The following is a 23,682-nucleotide window of genomic DNA, read 5'->3' as shown; positions in this document are numbered from 1 at the left end:
GAATCACAGATCAACCAACAACAGATGAAGTGTTGAATCACAGATCAACCAACAACAGATGAAGTGTTGAATCACAGATCAACCAACAACATATGAAGTGTTGTTGAATCACAGATCCTCCTATTCAGCTCTTGATGGTGATTTTCACAACAGCAAGGTAACCAGCTGTACTCTAACCAGACCCGAGGTTACAATACACTTTAAAATCTTTCAAATACTTTCATCATTTCACTTTAGCCTGCCTGGAGTGAAGATGGGTAGGGCTTTGCAGTTTTGGGACTATTCTATTGCCTCCATTGTACCAGGCGATCTCAATCAAGCACAGATACAGTACATGAAATGACTCAAAATAGTATTTGAATCAGTGTGTGTGTGTGTGTGGGGTTCCCGGGGTTGGTCTTGTTGCCGGTGGTTCTCAGACATTTCCCATTTGGAAGTAAATCAGGCAGGAGCAGTACTGAGTGGGAGTGGAGGGGAGAGCCCCACCTCAGCTCAGGGGGTCTGTGTATATGTTTCAGTGTGTGTGTGTGTGTGTGTATGTGTGTGTGTGTGTGTGTGTGTGTGTGTGTGTGTGTGTGTGTGTGTGTGTGTGTGTGTGTGTGTGTGCTCTACTGTTCTCCACACTACAGACCTCTGGTCACACTGGGCAGCTACGCTCTCCCCTTCTCTTCATGTGGTTTCCATCAAATTGCATCATTTGGACCGAGGCCACAGGCAGGCTCCGTCCAAACCTCCTCCCCTCCTCTCCTCTCCTCCTCCCCCCTCTTCCCCCTCTATTCTTCTCTTCTCCTCCCCCCTCCTCTCCTCCCCCCTCCTCCCCCTCTATTCTTCTCTTCTCCTCTATTCTCCTCTCCTCCCCCCTCCCCTTTCTCTCTCCCTCTCTCTCCCTTACCCAAAAATAAAATAGTTGGCTTGAGTTAGCTTGAGTTTACAGAGTAGAATGAGATCACTGGTTTCCCTTCCAGGGAGAGAGAGAGAGAGAGAGAGAGAGAGAGAGAGAGAGAGAGAGAGAGAGAGATGGAGGAAGAGAGTCTTCAGTCATTCTTCAGAGTAATTCCAGACAGACTGGATAGTTCATGTCAAAGCCCAGACCTTATCCACACATGAGTGATCACACACACAATGTGAATGAAAGTGCAGTTGTATTAGGAGCGCTGGCCCCCGGATGTTAGAAGGTGTTTATGTGTGGGGCTGCAGGACTGTGTGTGTGTGTGTGTGTGTGTGTGTGTGTGTGTGTGTGTGTGTGTGTGTGTGTGTGTGTAGTGCCTGTGTGTGTGTGTGGTAGGGCTGCTGTGTGTGTGTGTGTGTGTGTGTGTGTGTGTGATGCCTGGGTGGGTGGTAGGGCTGCAGGAGTGTGTGTGTGTGTGTGTGTGTGTGTGTGTGTGTGTGTGTGTGTGTGTGTGTGTGTGTGTGTGTAATGCCTGGGTGGGTGGGGAGGGCTGCAGGACTGTGTGTGTGTGTGTGTGTGTGTGTGTGTGTGTGTGTGTGTGTGTGTGTGTGTGTGTGTGTGTGTGTGTGTGTGTGTGTGTGTGTGTGTGTGTGTGTGTGTGTGTGTGTGTGCTGTGTGATGCCTGGTGGTGATGGGCTGCTTCCTGCTTCCTCTGTCCTGGAGCTAATGGAGCCACTGTCTTAACATGTGAATATAAGTCACACCAGCATAGAGGGGGAGAGAGAAGGGGAGAGGGGGAGGAGGGGAGAGGGGGAGGAAGGGAGAGAGATGGGGAGAGGGAGAGGGGGAGAGAGATGGGGAGAGGGGGAGAGAGGGGGAGGAGGGGAAAGAGATGGGGAGAGGGAGAGGTGGAGAGAGGGGGAGGAAGGGAAAGAGATGGGGAGAGGGAGAGGTGGAGAGAGGGGGAGGAAGGGAGAGAGATGGGGAGAGGGAGAGGGGGAGAGGGGGAGGAAGGGGAGAGAGGGAGAGGAAGGGAGAGAGGGAGAGACTGGAGAGAGGGAGAAAGAGGGACATTAAGAGAGGTTTGTTTGGGAGATGGGCTCTGGATTAGAGGCCGTATCCGACTGGCATCCCATACTCACTCACTGTACCATATACAGAGCCTTCAGAAAGTATTCATACCCCTTGACTAATTCCACATTTTGTTACAGCCTGAATTTAAAATTGATAAAATATCCTAGTGGTTAGAGCGTTGGACTAGTAACCGAAAGGTTGCAAGATTGAATCCCTGAGCTGACAAGGTAAAAATCTGTCGTTCTCCTGAACAAGGTAGTTAACCTACTGTTCCTAGGCCGTCATTGAAAATAAGAATTTGTTCTTAACAGACTTGCCTAGTTAAATGTAAAATGTAAAATGTAATTGCTATCTTCAGGTCTTGCAGTTGATTTTCAAGTAGATTTAAGTCATAACTGTCACTCAGGCACATTCACTGACTTCTTGGTAAGCAACTCCAGTGTATATTTGGCCTTGTGTTTTAGGTTATTGTCCTGCTGAAAGGTGACTTCATCTCCCAGTGTCTGGTGGAAAGCAGACTGAACCAGGTTTTCCTCCAGGTACAGGCTTCCTTCTTTTCACTCTGTCATTTAGGTTCGTATTGAGATAGTAACTACAATGTTGTTGATCCATCCTCAGTGTTCTCCGATCACAGCCATTAAACTCTGTAACTGTTTTAAAGTCACCATTGGCCTCATAGTGAAATCCCTGAGCTGTTTCCTTCCTCTTCGGCAACTGAGTTAAGAAGGACGCCTGTATCTTTGTAGTGACTGGGTGTATTGATACTCCATCCAATGTGTAATTAATAACGTCACCATGCTCAAAGGGTTATTCAATGTCTGCTTTCATTTATTTCTACCCATCTACCAATAGGTGCCCTTCTTTGTGAGTTATTGGAAAACCTCCCAGGTCTTCGTGGTTGAATGTGTTTGAAATTCACAGCTCGACTGAGGAACCTTACAGATAATTGTATGTGTGGGGTACAGAGATGAGGTAGTTCATAAACATAAGCTTTGCCCCAACAAAGCTTTTCATTTTTTATAAATGTATACATTTTTTGAAAAACATAATTCCACTTTGACAATATGGGATATTGACAAAAAAAATCTCAAGTTAATATATTTTTTGATTCCACACTCAACCCCCCCCCCCCTTTAAAACTCCAAGCCTCTCTTAGAAGGTCCACACCAATGCTAAAACTCTCTTAGACAGTCCACACCAACCCCAACCCTCTCTAGACAGTCCACACCAACCCCAACCTTCTCTAGACAGTCCACACCAACCCCAACCCTCTCTAGACAGTCCACACCAACCCCAACCTTCTCTAGACAGTCCACACCAACCCCAACCTTCTCTAGACAGTCCACACCAACCCCAAACCTCTCTAGACCGTCCACACCAACCCCAAACCTCTCTAGACCGTCCACACCAACCCCAACCCTCTCTAGACAGTCCACACCGACCCCAACACTCTATAGACAGTCCACACCATCCCCAAACCTCTCTAGACAGTCCACACCAACCCCAACCCTCTCTAGACAGCAACCTCTAATTTAAATAGATTTTTATTTGGATTTCATGTAATGGACATACACAAAATAGTCCAAATTGGTGAAGTGAAATGAAAAAAATTACTTGTTTCAAAAAATTCCCCAAAATAAAAAGAATACGTTTGGTGTTCGCCAAAAGGCATGTGGGAGACTCCCAAACATATGGAAGAAGGTACTCTGGTCAGATGAGACATGAGCTTTTTGGCCATCAAGGAAAATGCTATGTTTGGCGCAAACCCAACACCTCTCATCACCCCAAGAACAGCAACCCCACAGTGAAGCATGGTGGTAGCAGCATCATGCTGTGGGGATGTTTTTCATCGGCAGGGACTGGGAAACCGGTCAGAATTGAAGGAATGACGGATGGCGCTAAATACAGGGACATTTTTGAGACATGTTGTATAAATCAAATGATACAAACCCCCCCAAAAATCTATTTTAATTCCAGGGTGTGAGGCAACAAAATAGGAAAAATGCCAAGAGGGGTGAATACTTTCGCAAGCCACTGTATTGGCCAGATACTGTACTGGCCACTCTAACAGTGAAAATACATGTCTTCAAAGATGGAACACAGTCGGGAGGACAGTATTTGTATTTCTTATGGATCCCCATTCGATGGTGCCAAGGCAGCAGCTATTCTTCCTGGGGTCCGGCAAAATGAAGGCAGTTATACAATTTTAAAAACATTAAACTACATTCACAGATTTTACAACACACTAAGTATGTGCCTCAGGCCCCTACTCCACTACCACATATTTACAGTACTAAATCCATGTGTACGTGCGTGTATAGTGCGTATGTTATCATGTGTGTGTATGCATGTGTTTGTGCCTATGTTTGTGTTGCTTCACTGTCCCCGCTGTTCCATAAGGTGTATTTTTATCTGTTTTTTAAATGTCATTTTACTGCTTGAATCAGTTACTTGATGTGGATTAGAGTTCCATGTAGTCATGGCTCTATGTAGTACTGTGTGCCTTCCATAGTCTGTTCTGGACTTGGGGACTGTGAAGAGACCTCTGCTGGCAGGTCTTGTAGTGTCACAGTTGTTGTAAGAGACGGACCAAGGCGCAGCGTGTGTTGAGTTCCACATATTTAATTACAGTGAACCTTCTTCAACCAAACAAATAACAAGCAACAAAACGTGACTACGTGGTGCAACAAGCACAAAACAATATCCCACAAACACAGGTGGGAAAAATGGCTACCTAAATATGATACCCAATTAGAGGCAACGATTACCAGCTGCCTCTAATTGGGAACCATACAAAACACCAACATAGAAATATTGAACTAGAACACCCCCTAGTCACGCCCTGACCTACTACACCATAGAGAATCAAGGGCTCTCTACAGCACTATCAACAAGCACTACCTACTACATCCGATGGATCTGGATACTGCTTTCAAGCACATTTCTGCAGCATTAGTTAAGATGGGATCAATACGTGTTGATGATTTAATTCCTGTGCTCTTTGTAACTACCCTGCTAGGTTGACTGATAACCTGAACCAGGTTGCTGGCACTGGTTACAGTTTGAAGCTTTTTCTGGAGTGGGCAGCTTGATGAAAGCCAGACAATATTTAAATAACCCAGAAAGTATACCTCTCTGTTGATATCACATTATCAAGCATTTCACACATGTTATCCAGATACTGACTGTTTAACACTTGGTGATCTATTGCAGCTTCCGACAAGAATGGGCTTTAGGTGAGGCAGATGAACCTGTAGCCATATTACTTCAACAGTATTTAACATGAGATCCTCTCTAATCTTTACAGGAATGTGGTTCTGAATAAAAACAGCCTCCACCACTGGCATTTCTGTCTTTTTTGTAAATGTTATAACCTTGTATTCCTACCACTGTATCATCAACAGTATTGTCTACGTGAGTTTCAAAGATAGTCAGAATATGAATGTAGTCTGTTACTAGCAATTTATTAATTTCATGAACGTTGTTTATTAAGCTACATTAGTTAACATGGGCTATTTTGAGCACTTTTCTGGGATGCTTGCTTGTTTTCATTGCTTTACTGGGAAGCTTAGCAGAAGTAGATATGTTCATGTTGTTTATGTTAGTGCAGGGTGAGCTGGACACAGTGGAATTCCTACTAGCGCACACCGCCTCAGTGCTAACAGCATAAATCTGGTTCATAGACACATGATTTCTGCATACATTAGCTGTAGGATCAGCAGAGGCATTCAGGGCAGTTAGACGGTCATAAATTAGCTGTGTCTACCAACGCCCCTGGTGTAATGTACATTTGCTAAAGCATTATGATGTCTCAGCGTCACAATGGTAGGGATTAACAGAGCTGGGCTTGGGTCAATGATAAGTCATTGTCTCAACGCAGCCTTATAATGCTGTGAAAGGATCCAGGAATCCAAATTATTCGGGTGGATCCCATCCTCCTTATAAAACGTGTTTTGTTTCCAAAATGGTATTGAAATTGTCAACAAAAGTTACACCTATTGAGCTGTAATAATCACGTAGCCAGTTGCGAAGAGAAAGAATCCTGTTAAAGCGTTCAATGCCATGGATTCAGAGAGGGCACAGGGCCAGATATGTTTTTTTTATTAGTGTCTAGCAGAGAGTCAACCAGCTCTTTAAAATCCAGTTTCAACTGTTCAGAGCTGCCCTTCATAATGTCATTAAAACCCACATGGACTACGATAGAATCGATGGCCATGTCCTGGCCTAGTACATTCAGGTGCAGTTCAGTAATGTCATTTACTCAAGTTCTGGGATAAGACATTGTTTCTGGTGCAAAAACAATCACATTTTTTACCATGGAGCTGCCCAAAATCACGGCTGGCGAGAAGGACGAGGCAATCCGCCCACTCCCAAGCTTCACAGGATGGTGCAGGCCCCCCCGACAGATGCAGAAGCCCCAATCCATCCAGATCAGGGACGGAAGGTTGCCAGGATGGTGCAGGCCCCCCTGACAGATGGAGAAGCCCCAATCGATCCAGATCAGGGACGGAAGGTTGCCAGGATGGTGCAGGCCCCCCTGACAGATGGAGAAGCCCCAATCGATCCAGATCAGGGACGGAAGGTTGCCAGGATGGTGCAGGCCCCCCTGACAGATGGAGAAGCCCCAATCGATCCAGATCAGGGACGGAAGGTTGCTGACGTCGACTTCGAAATCGTAACATGCCACCATCGTTGATTGCCATGTATGCGTGAGTACGTGCGTAGATGTGGAGGAAGGCCCCGTTCAACCAACTCTCTGGTTAATTAACAATCTAATTAGACCGTATTCAACCAACTCTCTGGTCAATTAACAATCTAATTAGACCGTATTCAACCAACTCTCTGGTTAATTAACAATCTAATTAGACCGTATTCAACCAACTCTCTGGTTAATTAACAATTTAATTAGACCATATTCAACCAACTCTCTGGTTAATTAACAATCTAATTAGACCGTATTCAACCAACTCTCTGGTTAATTAACAATCTAATTAGACCGTATTCAACCAACTCTCTGGTCAATCAACAATCTAATTAGACCGTATTCAACCAACTCTCTGGTTAATTAACAATCTAATTAGACCATATTCCATACCAGGGTTTCCTACTAACTACACCCTCCAGACAGTATTTAGGGTCAGATCCTTTACCACTGTACACACTCTCCTGAAACCAGTGGACAAACAGAACAAGACAATGGAGATCTAATCCAACAGAATGACTGTAGAATGGCTTGAGAGCAGTTTGTGTTTGATTCAGATTTAGTGGACTTGTGGTTTAGGTAGAACTTTTGTGCTGAGGAAAATGGTTTACGATGCAATCAGAATGTTACCGGCCAGCCATAAATAAAAAGGAGTCATCTCTACACCATACATTGTCTAGTCTATGCACTACAACGACACATTTGTTTTGGCACCTTAAAAAAACGTTTTTTTTTTATTTTGTGTGTGTGAAGGAAGTTGATGATCTATGAAAGAGGAATAATCTGTCAACACAAAGCTGCATTCTGAGGCTGTTTCCCAGAAAACACTGCACAAGACTACCCCCCCCCCCTAACACACACACACCACAACGTGCCAGTCTCTACCTCGCCTGGCTTCACAGCAGAGACGGCAGCAGAATACTGTAGATCCAGACTGGTGTTTTGTTACCTTATTTTACCAGGTAAATTGACTGACAACACATTGTCATTTACAGCAACGACCTGGGAAATAGTTACAGGGGGAGAGGAGGGGGGGATGAATGAGCCAATTGGAAGCTGGGGATGATTAGGTTGCCATGGTGCATTTAGCTACAACAAAGTGTCGTCAACAGACAGACAAGGGGTTCCCAGTTCAACACTCCCAGGTGCTTGATACTCTGCTGGTAACTATTAATGACCTTATCTGAGCCATTTCCCCCTATGTAAAGACAGGAAACCCCTATACCAGCAGCAGGTACATGGTCTATGAATAGGACAAGCTCCATTTATAAATGGCTGTATTCTGAGTCTATGGATCTCTTCTAAACAGATTCGCTGACCTGAAGATGACCTGTTATTTAACTGGGTCTCCAGACTTTTACAACAGGCAGGTTCTGTCCACTCCCAGGTTAACACAGGAGAAATGTTCCTTACAGCAGGAAGGTTCTGTCCAGTCCCAGGTTAACACAGGAGAAATGTTCCTTACAGCAGGCAGGTTCTGTCCACTCCCAGGTTAACACAGGAGAAATGTTCCTTACAGCAGGCAGGTTCTGTCCAGTCCCAGGTTAACACGGGAGAAATGTTCCTTACACAGGCAGGTTCTGTCCAGTCCCAGGTTAACACAGGAGAAATGTTCCTTACAGCAGGCAGGTTCTGTCCACTCCCAGGTTAACACGGGAGAAATGTTCCTTACAGCAGGCAGGTTCTGTCCACTCCCAGGTTAACACGGGAGAAATGTTCCTTACAGCAGGCAGGTTCTGTCCACTCCCAGGTTAACACGGGAGAAATGTTCCTTACAGCAGGCAGGTTCTGTCCAGTCCCAGGTTAACACGGGAGAAATGTTCCTTACAGCAGGCAGGTTCTGTCCACTCCCAGGTTAACACGGGAGAAATGTTCCTTACAGCAGGCAGGTTCTGTCCACTCCCAGGTTAACACGGGAGAAATGTTCCTTACAGCAGGCAGGTTCTGTCCAGTCCCAGGTTAACACAGGAGAAATGTTCCTTACAGCAGGCAGGTTCTGTCCAGTCCCAGGTTAACACGGGAGAAATGTTCCTTACAGTGTACAGAGGTCCTCTGTTGGTGTGGCACCTCATTCATTGTCTCCTTTTGGAAGGTTCAAATATTTTGGTCTGTTTGCTACAATGTAAACTAGTCTTCAACTCTTCTCTCAAACAAATATGGCATTTTAAAATTAAACATGGTCAGAAAACATCCAAATAACTCAAGTAAACATCAACATTGCTGTGTCAAGTTTTATTTTAATATAACTTTGTGTCAATACAAGTCTGGGAAACAAAAACGCAAGAAAAACATTCAGCTAGAGAATAGAATGACGAACAGCAGGAAGTAGGGGGCAGGAGAAGAAACCTTTAAAAAGACAGGTTAGTGTTGTATTCACACTAAACAGAAGTCAATCTGGTGTGTGTGTGTGTGTGTGTGTGTGTGTGTGTGTGTATGCGCGCCTTTCTTATTGGACAGAATGCTTATTTCTCCTCTTGGTGTTTATTCTACAGCTCATATGAGCGTTGTCCTTAAACTATCCACCCCTCTGTATCAAATATCACTTTCTTTTTAAAAACAACACACATTGCTCTTCAAAGTCAAGTACACACAATCATAATAATAAATCATTCACTTTTTTTCCCCAAAAGCAAAAGGCTTTAAATATACTAGAAAGAAAAATATAACAGTTGATATACTTTAAATATGATCAAAACTTGTAACGGTCAAAAGCAATGTGAGCAACGTGATACTGCATCCAATATTTACCTCCTCAGACAGTTGTATAGTACAGTAGAGGCCTGGGACTTTATAAAGACAATATTTACCTCAGACAGTTGTATAGTACAGTAGAGGCCTGGGACTTTATAAAGACAATATTTACCTCCTCAGACAGTTGTATAGTACAATAGAGGCCTGGGACTTTATAAAGACAATATTTACCTCCTCAGACAGTTGTATAGTACAGTAGAGGCCTGGGACTTTATAAAGACAATATTTACCTCCTCAGACAGTTGTATAGTACAGTAGAGGCCTGGGACTTTATAAAGACAATATTTACCTCCTCAGACAGTTGTATAGTACAATAGAGGCCTGGGACTTTATAAAGACAATATTTACCTCCTCAGACAGTTGTATAGTACAGTAGAGGCCTGGGACTTTATAAAGGCAGGCAGCCAGTGGTTGGCCAGCTTGGTACATGGCCACTGTGGTCATTTGTCTGACTGTATTTGACTGACTGTTTGACCAACTGTATTTGGGTGTGTGTGTGTATAACCTACAAAGCCACAGAAGAGGCATCATGTTCCACATGTTTCTAAGGGGTGCTGATGGCCCCTTACTGAGCTGACTGTAGTTGGCTGACTGTTTTCTGATCTGTGCAACCTAGTTGTCTAACTGTTTTCGGATCTGTGCAACCTAGTTGTCTGACTGTTTTCGGATCTGTGTAACCTATATTCTCCAGCTGTTCTCTGTTCTGTTTGTAACATTTCGACCAGGACCTAGGCTACCAGTTTGGATAAGGAGTGAGTGACCATGCCTGTAGTTCCTGTAATCCTGAAATCTGTCCAAGACCAAGGAGACCCTACTCAGAGCTCAGTCTTGCCCCCGACCGCCCCACCTCCTGTCCCGACCGCACCACCTGGCCCAGCCCCAGTCGCACCATCTGACCCGACCCCAGCTCCTGCCCCGACCGCACCACCTGGCCCAGCCCCAGCTCCTGCCCCGTCCGCACCACCTGGCCCAGCTCCAGCTCCTGTCCCATCTCCGTTGCTGGGTGGGGTAGAGGCTGAGGCAGAGGCTGACTGGAAGCCCAGAGAGGCAGAGTTGATGCAGTATCGTTTCCCTGTGGGTCTGGGGCCGTCATCAAACAGGTGTCCGAGGTGAGAACCACACTGAAACACACAGAAAGGACTGATTACTCAGCAATATCCAAGCAACATTTTGTTGTATTGTAAATATGAAAACTAAAATCTGGAACCCCTCCAAGGAGAACCAATAATCTAGTCTCTACTTCCGCTCATCCAAACAGAGCATCCAATCTCTGCTACTCTTTACCCTCTAGATAGACCTCATATCTAACCAGGTCATTATTGTAACAGAGAATTGGTTATCAATGACTTCAAATTAAGGTGAAATAATGTGAACCAGTTTACCTGACTACAGCTGGTCTCAACTCTGTGCATCCCATAGGCGAAATCATCTGTTACAGTGACTGATTCCTCCTTTATCAGGTCATAGAAGGAAGGCCAACCTGGAACACAGAAACAACACATCCTATTACTGGAACTGGAACACAGAAACAACACATCCTATTACTGGAACTGGAACACAGAAACAACACATCCTATTACTGGAACTGGAACACAGAAACAACACATCCTATTACTGGAACTGGAACACAGAAACAACACATCCTTATATTGGAACTGGAACACAGAAACAACACATCCTTATATTGGAACTGGAACACAGAAACAACACATCCTATTTCTGGAACTGGAACACAGAAACAACACATCCTATTACTGGAACTGGAACACAGAAACAACACATCCTATTACTGGAACTGGAACACAGAAACAACACATCCTATTACTGGAACTGGAACACAGAAACAACACATCCTATTACTGGAACTGGAACACAGAAACAACACATCCTATTACTGGAACTGGAACACAGAAACAACACATCCTTATATTGGAACTGGAACACAGAAACAACACATCCTATTACTGGAACTGGAACACAGAAACAACACATCCTATTACTGGAACTGGAACACAGAAACAACACATCCTATTACTGGAACTGGAACACAGAAACAACACATCCTATTACTGGAACTGGAACACAGAAACAACACATCCTATTACTGGAACTGGAACACAGAAACAACACATCCTTATATTGGAACTGGAACACAGAAACAACACATCCTTATATTGGAACTGGAACACAGAAACAACACATCCTATTTCTGGAACTGGAACACAGAAACAACACATCCTATTACTGGAACTGGAACACAGAAACAACACATCCTATTACTGGAACTGGAACACAGAAACAACACATCCTATTACTGGAACTGGAACACAGAAACAACACATCCTATTACTGGAACTGGAACACAGAAACAACACATCCTATTACTGGAACTGGAACACAGAAACAACACATCCTATTACTGGAACTGGAACACAGAAACAACACATCCTATTACTGGAACTGGAACACAGAAACAACACATCCTATTACTGGAACTGGAACACAGAAACAACACATCCTTATATTGGAACTGGAACACAGAAACAACACATCCTATTACTGGAACTGGAACACAGAAACAACACATCCTATTACTGGAACTGGAACACAGAAACAACACATCCTTATATTGGAACTGGAACACAGAAACAACACATCCTTATATTGGAACTGGAACACAGAAACAACACATCCTATTACTGGAACTGGAACACAGAAACAACACATCCTTATATTGGAACTGGAACACAGAAACAACACATCCTATTACTGGAACTGGAACACAGAAACAACACATCCTTATATTGGAACTGGAACACAGAAACAACACATCCTATTACTGGAACTGGAACACAGAAACAACACATCCTTATATTGGAACTGGAACACAGAAACAACACATCCTATTACTGGAACTGGAACACAGAAACAACACAGCCTAATATTGGAACACAGAAACAACACATCCTAATATTGGAACTGGAACACAGAAACAACACATCCTAATATTGGAACTGGAACACAGAAACAACACAGCCTAATATTGGAACACAGAAACAACACAGCCTAATATTGGAACTGGAACACAGAAAAAACACATCCTATTACTGGAACTCGAACACAGAAACAACACAGCCTAATATTGGAACACAGAAACAACACAGCCTAATATTGGAACACAGAAACAACACAGCCTAATATTGGAACACAGAAACAACACAGCCTAATATTGGAACTGGATCTACACTGGTGCCTTCGCTACAGGGCAGATATCCAATAGGAGGAAGGTTATCTACACTGACTGTACAAAACATTAAGAGTACATTTATAATATTGAGTTGCAACCACAACTAACCCCCCCCCCCCCTTCCCTCAGAACAGTGTCAATTTGTCGAGGCATGGACTCTACAATGTGTCGAAAGCGTTCCACAGGGATGCTGGCCCACGTTGACTCCAATGCTTCCAACAGTTGTGTCAAGTTGGCTGGATGTCCTTTGGGTGGTGGACCATTCTTGATACACACGGGAAACTGTTGAGTGTGAAATAACCAGCAGCTTTGCAGTTCTTGACACACAAACCGGTGCGCATGGCACCTACTACCATACACCGTTCAAAGGCACTTAAATCTTTTGTCTTGCCCCTTTACAATCTTGAATGGCACACACACACAATCCATGTCTCAATTGTCTCAAGGCTTAAAAATCCCTCTTTAACTTGTCTCCCCTTCATCTACACAGATTGAAGTGGATTTAACAAGTGACATCAATAAGGGATCATAGAATAGACTGAACAGGTGAAAGCTATGTAATGGAAACAGTACTCAGTGTTTAACATAATGTTACATATAACTAAATAGTATTTACAATAGAGTGTATAACATAGTATGTTATATAGAACTAAATAGTATTTACAATACAGTGCATTCGGAAAGTATTCAGACCCTTTTACATGTCCAACAATTTTTAATTACAGCCTTATTCTAAAATGGATTAAATAAATATTTTTCCTCCTCAATCTACACACAGTACCCCATAATGACATCACAATACCCCATAATGACAAAGCAAAAACATATTTTTTTTAAATAAAACTTAAAACCCTTGAATGAGTAGGTGTGCCCAAACTTGACTGCTACTGTAGATATTCAGAACTTTTGCTCTGAGACTGTAAATGCATCTCAGGTACATCCTGTTTCCATTGATGATCCTTCAGATGTTTCTACAACTTGATTGCAGACCACCTGTGGTAAATTCTATTGATTGGACATGATTTGGAAAGGCACACACCTGTCTACACAGTTGACAGTGCATGTCAGAGCAAAAACTAAGCCATGAGGTCAAAGGAATTGTCCGTAGAGCTCTGAGACAGGATTGTTTTGAGGCACAGATCTGGGGAAGGGTACCAAAAGATTTCTGCAGCATTGAAGGTCCCCAAGAACACAGTGGCCTCCATCGTTCTTAAATGTAAGAAGTTTGGGACCACCAAGACTCTTCCTAGAGCTGGCCGCCCGGCCAAACTGAGCAATCGGTGGAGAAGGGCCTTGGTCAGGGAGGTGACCAAGAACCCGATGGTCACTCTGACAGAGCTTCAGAGTTCCTCTGTGGAGATGGAAGAACCTTCCAGAAGGACAACCATCTCTGCAGCACTCCAACAATCAGGTCTTTATGGTAGAGTGGCCAGACGTAAGCCACTCCTCAGTAAAAGGCACATGACAGACCGCTTGGAGTTTGGCAAAAGGCACCTAAAGACTGATGAAACCAAGATTGAACTCTTCGGCCTGAATGCCTGAATGGAAACCTGGCACCATCCCTATGGTGAAGCATGGTGGTGGCAGCATCATGCTGTGGGGATGTTTTTCAGCAGCAGGGATGGGGAGACTAGTCAGGATCGAGGGAAAGATGAATGGAGCAAAGTACAGAGAGATTCTTGATGAAAACCTGCTCCAGAGTGCTCAGGAACTCTTGGAGGATCTGCAGAGAAGAATGGGAGAAACTCCCCAAATACAGGTGTACCAAGCTTGTAGCGTCATACCCTGGAATCGCTGCCAAAGGTGCTTCAACAAAGTAGAGTCAGAATACTTATGTAAATGTTATTTCAGCTATTTATTTTTAATAACTTAGCAAACATTTCTAAAAACCTGTTTTTGCTTTGTTATTATGGGCTATTGTGTGTAGATTGATGGGGGGGGGGGAAACTATTGAATCAATTTTAGAATAAGGCTGTAACATAACAAAATGTGGAAAAAGTCAAGGGGTCTGGGTACTTTCTGAGAGCACTGTGTCATGTAACTGGAGATGTCTGGAATAAATGTTTGGGACTACATTCATCTGACAAAGCGGCTTTTTAGTCCAGGACATGTTTGTTGAGTGTTTTGGTCCAACTTAAAAAAATATTTAACCTTTATTTAACCACGTAGGCTAGTTGAGAACAAGTCCTTTATTTAACCAGGTAGGCTAGTTGAGAACAAGTCCTTTATTTAACCAGGTAGGCTAGTTGAGAACAAGTCCTTTATTTAACCAGGTAGGCTAGTTGAGAACAAGTCCTTTATTTAACCAGGTAGGCTAGTTGAGAACAAGTTCTCATTTGCAACTGCGACCTGGCCAAGATAAAGAATAGCAATTCGACACATACAACAAGAGTTATACATGGAGTAAACAAAACATACAGTCAATAATATAGTAGAAAACAAGAAAACCAAAAGTCTATATACAGTGAGTGCAAATGAGGTAAGATAAGGGAGGTAAGGCAATAAATAGGCCATGGTGGTGAAGTAATTACAATATAGCAATTAAACACTGGAATGGTAGATGTGCAGAAGATGATGTGCAAGTAGAGATACTGGGGTGCAAATGAGCAAGATAAATAAATACAGTATGGGGATGAGGTAGATAGATGGGCTATTTACAGATGGGCTATGTACAGGTGCAGTGAGCTGTGAACTGCTCTGACAGCTGGTTCTTAAAGCTAGTGAGGGAGATATGAGTCTCCAGCTTCAGTGATTTTTGCAGTTCGTTCCAGTCATTGGCAGCAGAGAACTGGAAGGAAAGGCGACCAAAGGAGGAATTGGCTTTGGGGGTGACCAGTGAGATATACCTGCTGGAGCGCATGCTACGAGCGGGTGCTGTTATGGTGACCAGTGAGCTGAGATAAGGAGGGGCTTTACCTAGCAGAGACTCGTAGATAACGTGTATCCAGTGGGTTTGGCGACGAATATGAAGCGAGGGCCAGCCAACGAGAGCGTACAGATCGCAGTGGTGGGTAGTGTATGGGGCTTTGGTGACAAAACAAATGGCACTGTGATAGACTGCATTCAATTTGTTGAGTAGAGTGTTGGAGGCTATTTTATAGATGACATCACCGAAGTCGAGGACCGGTAGGATGGTCAGTTTTACGAGGGTATGTTTGGCAGCATGAGTGAAGGATGCTTTGTTGTGATATAGGAAGCCGAATCTAGATTTAATTTTGGATTGGAGATGCTTAATGTGAGTCTGGAAGGAGAGTTTACAGTCTAACCAGACACCTAGGTATTTGTAGTTGTCCACGTATTCTAAGTCAGAACCGTCCAGAGTAGTGATGCTGGACGGGCGAGCAGGTGCGGGCAGTGATCGATTGAAAAGCATGCATTTAGTTTTACTTGCATTTAAGAGCAGTTGGAGGCCACAGAAGGAGAGTTGTATGGCATTGAAGCTCGTCTGGAGGTTAGTTAATACAGTGTCCAAAGAAGGGCCAGAAGTATACAGAATGGTGACGTCTGCGTAGAGGTGGATCAGAGAATCACCAGCAGCAAGAGCAACATCATTGATGTATACAGAGAAGAGAGTCGGCCCGAGAATTGAACCCTGTGGCACCCCCATAGAGACTGCCAGAGGCCCGGACAACAGGTCCTCCGATTTGACACACTGAACTCTATCTGAGAAGTAGTTGGTGAACGAGGCAAGGCAATCATTTGAGAAACCAAGGCTGTCGAGTCTGCCAATAAGAATGTGGTGATTGACAGAGTCGAAAGCCTTGGCCAGGTCTATGAATACGGCTGCACAGTAATGTCTCTTATCGATGGCGGTTATGATGTTGTTTAGGACCTTGAGCGTGGCTGAGGTGCACCCATGACCAGCTCTGAAACCAGATTGAATAGCGGAGAAGGTACGGTGGGATTCGAAATGGTCGGTAATCTGTTTGTTAACTTAAGACCTTGGAAAGACAGGGTAGGATAGATATTGGTCTGTAGCAGTTTGGGTCTAGAGTGTCACCCCCTTTGAAGAGGGGGATGAGCGCGGCAGCTTTCCAATCTTTGGGAATCTCAGACGATACGAAAGAGAGGTTTAACAGGCTAGTAATAGGGGTTGCAACAACTTCTGCAGATAATTTTAGAAAGAGAGGGTCCAGATTGTCTAGCCCGTCTGATTTGTAGGGGTCCAGATTTTGCAGCTCTTTCAGAACATCAGCTATCTGGATTTGGGTGAACGAGAAATGGTGGGGGCTTTGGCGGGTTGCTGTGGAGGGTGCCGGGCAGTTGACCGGGGTAGGGGTAGCCAGGTGGAAAGCATGGCCAGCCATAGAGAAATGCTTATTGAAATTCTCAATTATAGTGGATTTATCGGTGGTAACAGTGTTTCCTAGCCTCAGTGCAGTAGGCAGCTGGGAGGAGGTGCTCTTATTCTCCATGGACTTTACAGTGTCCCAGAACTTTTTTTGAGTTTGTACTACAGGATGCAACCAGGTTAGTAGGGACTAGTTAAAGTGTTCAGTCTGTCATAGTTCAGTCTGTCTCTCCTGTGCCTCTCTACCTCGTAATGCTCAGTCTAGCCAATCAGTCTAATTCCCAGACAGCTCTACTGTACTAAGACTGCTCGGCTGGGTGGAAATGTGTATCAGAGCTGTTTATAGATAGAACGCCTGCTGCCTCTTTGTGTTACCGGTTTAAAGCCCGTTTTAGAATGTATTAATGTCTGAGAAGCTAATGTTGTTCAAAGTAGTGCAAAGTGTAACTGTGTGTATGTGTGTGTGTAGAGCTCTAAATGACCAGAATAATATATATTTTTAATTGATTGAAAACTAGCCTACATTGGGGCCCATATGGCTGCATTTAGACAGGCAGACTAATTCTGATCTTTTTTCCATTAAAATTGGTCTTTTCACATCAAATTTTTTTCACATCAGATCTTTTTCAGAGCTGATCTGATTTGTCAAAAAATACCAATTAGTGAAGAAGAAAAAAGCTCAGAATTGTGCTGCCTGTCTAAATGTAGCCTTTGGATCGTACTGACTTTCGAAGCACATGAACAAGACTTCCTTTCTTTCTGTGCCATCAAGTGTTTTCATATACTGCTAAAGTTACCAGGTTGTTAGTATGGCTGCACCATTTGGGCAAAATAATATACTTGCAATTTTTCAACAAAATATTGCAATTTAGATTGATTGATTTTATTTATCAGTTTTTATGTTTTTTAATTGAGGGCGATAACAAAATAAAAAGTCTGACTTATTTCCATTGTGGTCCCTTAAGTGCATGGAGCAAAACAAACATATTTAAATGAAGATGGAGACTGAACGTCTCTAGATGACTTCAGTGTTTTGACCTGCCTGAGCTCCAATCATCTGAACTGTTGGAATCATACAAACACAATGACTATTGTAATTCTATGGTTGGTGTTACATGACAACAAATGGAAAAAGCCAGGTAGCAGTTAATGACAGGGTAGGAACCAAAGTGTTGATCAGTTTTTCCCAGGGGACGTTGAATAAACAACATACTGATCTATACACCACCACTGGTAACTACATGTATTAGAGCTAACGTTGGCTTTGCCCTAGATAGCGCATTTAGCTAAATGGCATTTTACTAGCCAGCTAGCTAGTTAGCGATTAGCATTATTTAAGCACATGCCATCCTCCTAACTAACTAGCGTTTTGCAGAGAGCAAGATAGATCAAACTAATAGTAGAAAAAGAGAAAACATGTGGATTCATATTTAGAAGCAACGTGGAAAGCAGCAGCGTTCTTTGTTCTGGAAGAACATGTTGAGTGCATGAATTGACAGCATGCATAGAGAATAAACAGCGTGGAGAAACGGTGGGCCACAGGAGGTAGTCTGATTTGTTTGAGCAGTGTAGAGAAGAGTGTCAGGCCTAAATATTGTTACGCAATGAATTTTTATAGTGTTTTCACACTGGTGCTCCCAAAATAAAAAAGTGCAGGTCGCACAGCTGTGTGTATGTGTGTGCCTGCCAGCGTGCCTCCCTGCTTGCATTCGTGCACGCCTGTGTGTATCTTCCCAGTGAACCAGAGGATTCCCCATACTACCCCTTGGCTGGGATCTCCCTCCCTCCCCTTTCCCTCCTCCTCCCTCCAAATAGGTTTATTTCAGGTTGTTATGAGGAACAGAGGATGGTGTCCTCTAATGGAAGTGTTGATGACATCAGTCTGAAATTAGAACCTTTTTCCATCCACTTCTTAAATGTAGGGGATTAGATCACAATAGAACAGCTGTGAATTAACTTCTTAAATCAAAATGTAGTTTTTATATATAGAAGTAGGAATATTCTGAATCAACCTTTCTAAGACCAGAGCAGAAGGCTTGACGCAGTTTCTGAACATCAAGCTAATTAAAGGAAGTGTCCAAGCCTCCATCTCTCTCTAGTTGGTTTGTTCTGGAGGGTTGAGACGCTGCAGTGCTACAGGGCCTCCTCACGGGTGGTCCACCCCGTTCAGGGCTCCCTGGGCACTGTCTCAGTCTGTGACAGGAAGGGAGCTTTCACTCTGCCTGCCTGTTTCTCAGATCCAAGATCCATCGGTTGAGTATTAAAGGGAGAGAGGAGGAGAGGGAGGGCAGGAGGAAAAAGGGGAGGGGAGAAGGGGAGGGAGGGCAGGAGGGAAAAGGGGAGGGAGGGCAGGAGGGAGAAGGGGCGGGAGAAGGGGAGGGAGGGAGAAGGGGAGGGAGGGCAGGAGGGGAGGGAGGGCAGGAGGGAAAAGGGGAGGGAGGGCAGGAGGGAGAAGGGGAGGGAGAAGGGGAGGGAGGGAGAAGGGGAGGGAGGGCAGGAGGGAGGGCAGGAGGGGAGGGAGGGCAGGAGGGAGGGCAGGAGGGGAGGGAGGGCAGGAGGGAGAAGGGAGAAGGGGAGGGAGGGAGGGAGAAGGGGAGGGAGGGCAGGAGGGAAAGGGGAGGGAGGGCAGGAGGGAGAAGGGGAGGGAGGGCAGGAGGGAGAAGGGGAGGGAGGGCAGGAGGGAAAAGGGGAGGGGGGGCAGGAGGGAGAAGGGGAGGGAGGGCAGGAGGGAAAAGGGGAGGGGGGGCAGGAGGGAGAAGGGGAGGGAGGGCAGGAGGGAGAAGGGGAGGGGGGGCAGGAGGGAGGGCAGGAGGGAGAAGGGGAGGGAGGGCAGGAGGGAAAAGGGGAGGGGGGGCAGGAGGGAGGGCAGGAGGGAGAAGGGGAGGGAGGGCAGGAGGGAGAAGGGGAGGGAGGGCAGGAGGGAAAGGGGAGGGAGGGCAGGAGGGAAAGGGGAGGGAGGGCAGGAGGGAAAGGGGAGGGAGGGCAGGAGGGAGAAGGGGAGGGAGGGCAGGAGGGAGAAGGGGAGGGAGGGCAGGAGGGAAAGGGGAGGGGGGGCAGGAGGGAGGGAGAAGGGGAGGGAGGGCAGGAGGGAGGGAGAAGGGGAGGGAGGGCAGGAGGGAAAGGGGAGGGAGGGCAGGAGGGAAAAGGGGAGGGAGGGCAGGAGGGAAAGGGGAGGGAGGGCAGGAGGGAGAAGGGGAGGGAGGGCAGGAGGGAAAGGGGAGGGGGGGCAGGAGGGAAAGGGGAGGGAGGGCAGGAGGGAGAAGGGGAGGGAGGGCAGGAGGGAGAAGGGGAGGGAGGGCAGGAGGGAGAAGGGGAGGGGGGGCAGGAGGGAGAAGGGGAGGGGGGGCAGGAGGGAAAAGGGGAGGGAGGGCAGGAGGGAGAAGGGGAGGGAGGGCAGGAGGGAAAGGGGAGGGAGGGCAGGAGGGAGGGCAGGAGGGAAAGGGGAGGGAGGGCAGGAGGGAGAAGGGGAGGGAGGGCAGGAGGGAGGGAGAAGGGGAGGGAGGGCAGGAGGGAAAGGGGAGGGAGGGCAGGAGGGAGAAGGGGAGGGAGGGCAGGAGGGAAAGGGGAGGGAGGGCAGGAGGGAAAGGGGAGGGAGGGCAGGAGGGAGAAGGGGAGGGGGGGCAGGAGGGAGAAGGGGAGGGGGGGCAGGAGGGAGAAGGGGAGGGGGGGCAGGAGGGAGAAGGGGAGGGAGGGCAGGAGGGAGGGAGAAGGGGAGGGAGGGCAGGAGGGAGAAGGGGAGGGGGGGCAGGAGGGAGAAGGGGAGGGAGGGCAGGAGGGAGGGAGAAGGGGAGGGAGGGCAGGAGGGAGGGAGAAGGGGAGGGAGGGCAGGAGGGAGGGAGAAGGGGAGGGAGGGCAGGAGGGAGGGAGAAGGGGAGGGAGGGCAGGAGGGAGAAGGGGAGGGAGGGCAGGAGGGAGAAGGGGAGGGAGGGCAGGAGGGAGGGAGAAGGGGAGGGAGGGCAGGAGGGAGAAGGGGAGGGAGGGCAGGAGGGAGGGAGAAGGGGAGGGAGGGCAGGAGGGAGGGAGAAGGGGAGGGAGGGCAGGAGGGAGAAGGGGAGGGAGGGCAGGAGGGAGAAGGGGAGGGGGGGCAGGAGGGAGAAGGGGAGGGAGGGCAGGAGGGAGAAGGAGAGGGATGAGAAGCAGCTGTGTATTAATATACACCGTGACCAGTGCTCTAACAGAAGATAGCATCAGATACTTCAGACTGATCGGTTTAGAGGTGAGGTTAAGAAACCACTGGGGAGATCATATCTCTATCTGCGGTGGAAAACAGAAGTCCCCACTGGATGTGACCAGAGTCCGCAGGACCCAACCAAGCTTCCTGTAATACTACAAGCAGACCCCTCCCATCCCTCCACCGTTCTCTCCTCCTCAGGCATAGCCGTCTATCCCTGGACCCGAGCTCCTGCATCCTGCAGATCCTGCAGCCCTCCACCACCCCTCTCCACCCTGGACCCCACAGAGCTCTCTGTAGTACAACAACCAGACCCTAAACCCCCCCATCCATCCTCCACCATGCTCCTCAAGCCCCTAACCGTCTACCTCCTGCACCCACCAGCTCCCTTCCTACAACTCTCCCTCCTTCCATCTCCCTGTGGTAGGTCATCAACAACCAGACTCTCCTCCCCCCTCCCTCTCCTTCCTACAACTCTCCCTCCTTCCATCTCTCTGTGGTAGGTCATCAACAACCAGACTCCCCTCCCTCCCTCCCTCTCCTTCCTACAACTCTCCCTCCTTCCATCTCCCTGTGGTAGGTCATCAACAATCAGACTCTCCTCCATGTTCCTCCTCTTCAGGTCTTATCAGTCTACCCCTGGAGCCTCCAGCTCCCTGGAACAAGCACCACATCCCCCCTGTCCATCCCCCTGGAGCCTCCAGCTCCCTGGAACAAGCACCACATCCCCCCTGTCCATCCCCCTGGAGCCTCCAGCTCCCTGGAACAAGCACCACAATCCCCCCTGTCCATCCCCCTGGAGCCTCCAGCTCCCTGGAACAAGCACCACATCCCCCCTGTCCATCCCCCTGGACCACCAGCTACAGCTCCAATACCATGGTCTCCCTGTGGTAGGTCATCAACAACCACACTCCCCATCCCCCTCAAGCTGTTAACCGTCTACCCCTGAGCAGTTAGGGGAAGAGATGGCTTTGGCCTGAAATTCCACAGCAACACAGGAAACACACTGGGGAATAGAGGAAATCTATGAGTCAGAAGAGGAGAATCCCTAACTCCAACTCCACACACTGGAGTGTATGTGTGTGTGGGCTTTATTACCATTGGTTAAAGCCTCAGTGAATGGAGCAGTGTAGCCTGTTAAGGGAATAGGGTAGAATTTAGTACACAACCCTGGTTTGGACAACAGTAGTCCACTGTTAAGGGAATAGGGTAGAATTTAGTACACAGCCCTGGTTTGGACAACAGTAGTCCACTGTTAAGGGAATAGGGTAGCATTTAGTACACAGCCCTGGTTTGGACAACAGTAGTCCACTGTTAAGGGAATAGGGTAGAATTTAGTACACAACCCTGGTTTGGACAACAGTAGTCCACTGTTAAGGGAATAGGGTAGAATTTAGTACACAGCCCTGTTTTGGACAACAGTAGTCCACTGTTAAGGGAATAGGGTAGAATTTAGTACACAGCCCTGGTTTGGACAACAGTAGTCCACTGTTAAGGGAATAGGGTAGAATTTAGTACACAGCCCTGGTTTGGACAACAGTAGTCCACTGTTAAGGGAATAGGGTAGAATTTAGTACACAGCCCTGGTTTGGACAACAGTAGTCCACTGTTAAGGGAATAGGGTAGAATTTAGTACACAAGCCCTGGTTTGGACAACAGTAGTCCATTGTTAAGGGAATAGGGTAGAATTTAGTACACAGCCCTGGTTTGGACAACAGTAGTCCACTGTTAAGGGAATAGGGTAGAATTTAGTACACAGCCCTGGTTTGGACAACAGTAGTCCACTGTTAAGGGAATAGGGTAGAATTTAGTACACAGCCCTGGTTTGGACAACAGTAGTCCACTGTTAAGGGAATAGGGTAGAATTTAGTACACAAGCCCTGGTTTGGACAACAGTAGTCCATTGTTAAGGGAATAGGGTAGAATTTAGTACACAGCCCTGGTTTGGACAACAGTAGTCCACTGTTAAGGGAATAGGGTAGAATTTAGTACACAGCCCTGGTTTGGACAACAGTAGTCCACTGTTAAGGGAATAGGGTAGCATTTAGTACACAGCCCTGGTTTGGACAACAGTAGTCCACTGTTAAGGTAATAGGGTATAATTTAGTACACAGCCCTGGTTTGGACAACAGTAGTCCACTGTTAAGGGAATAGGGTAGAATTTAGTACACAGCCCTGGTTTGGACAACAGTAGTCCACTGTTAAGGGAATAGGGTAGCATTTAGTACACAGCCCTGGTTTGGACAACAGTAGTCCACTGTTAAGGGAATAGGGTAGCATTTAGTACACAGCCCTGGTTTGGACAACAGTAGTCCACTGTTAAGGGAATAGGGTAGCATTTAGTACACAGCCCTGGTTTGGACAACAGTAGTCCACTGTTAAGGTAACAGGGTAGCATTTAGTACACAGCCCTGTTAAGGTAACAGGGTAGCGAGCTGAGCAGCACTTCTGTATTTCACCATCTGTTCAGTTGTTGAAGGAAACGTTGATTTGAGGGACTTTAACATTTTGTAGAAAATTCTGCAAATGTTTTAGTGCTTGTGGACACACAACATGT

General features: G+C 46.4%; 1 protein-coding gene across 2 annotated transcripts in view; it reads right to left on the bottom strand.

The window, feature by feature from the left end:
- Positions 1-8,882: 8,882 nt before the first annotated feature.
- Positions 8,883-23,682, bottom strand: part of LOC145880079 (methionine-R-sulfoxide reductase B3-like) — a 49,232-nt gene continuing 34,432 nt past the window's right edge. The window contains exons 6-9 of one of the 2 annotated variants that reach the window (XR_014392965.1): positions 10,799-10,896; positions 10,345-10,537; positions 9,529-10,263; positions 8,883-9,472 (exon numbers count right to left, since the gene is read on the bottom strand). Coding sequence is in view for 1 of the 2 variants with exons in the window: in XM_082978039.1 (XP_082834165.1) it covers positions 10,232-10,263; positions 10,345-10,537; positions 10,799-10,896 (323 nt within the window). In the remaining variant the exon portion in view is untranslated. Of the gene's footprint in view, positions 10,264-10,344; positions 10,538-10,798; positions 10,897-23,682 lie in introns of both variants that reach the window. The other variant, XM_082978039.1, reaches the window with a different exon arrangement.

This window comes from Salmo salar, chromosome 07 (assembly GCF_965601325.2).
Source record: "Salmo salar chromosome 07, fSalSal1, whole genome shotgun sequence".
NCBI classification, from domain to species: domain Eukaryota; kingdom Metazoa; phylum Chordata; class Actinopteri; order Salmoniformes; family Salmonidae; genus Salmo; species Salmo salar.
The sequence above is the reverse complement of the archived record's forward strand: the minus strand, read 5'-3'. Positions and strand labels throughout refer to the sequence as shown.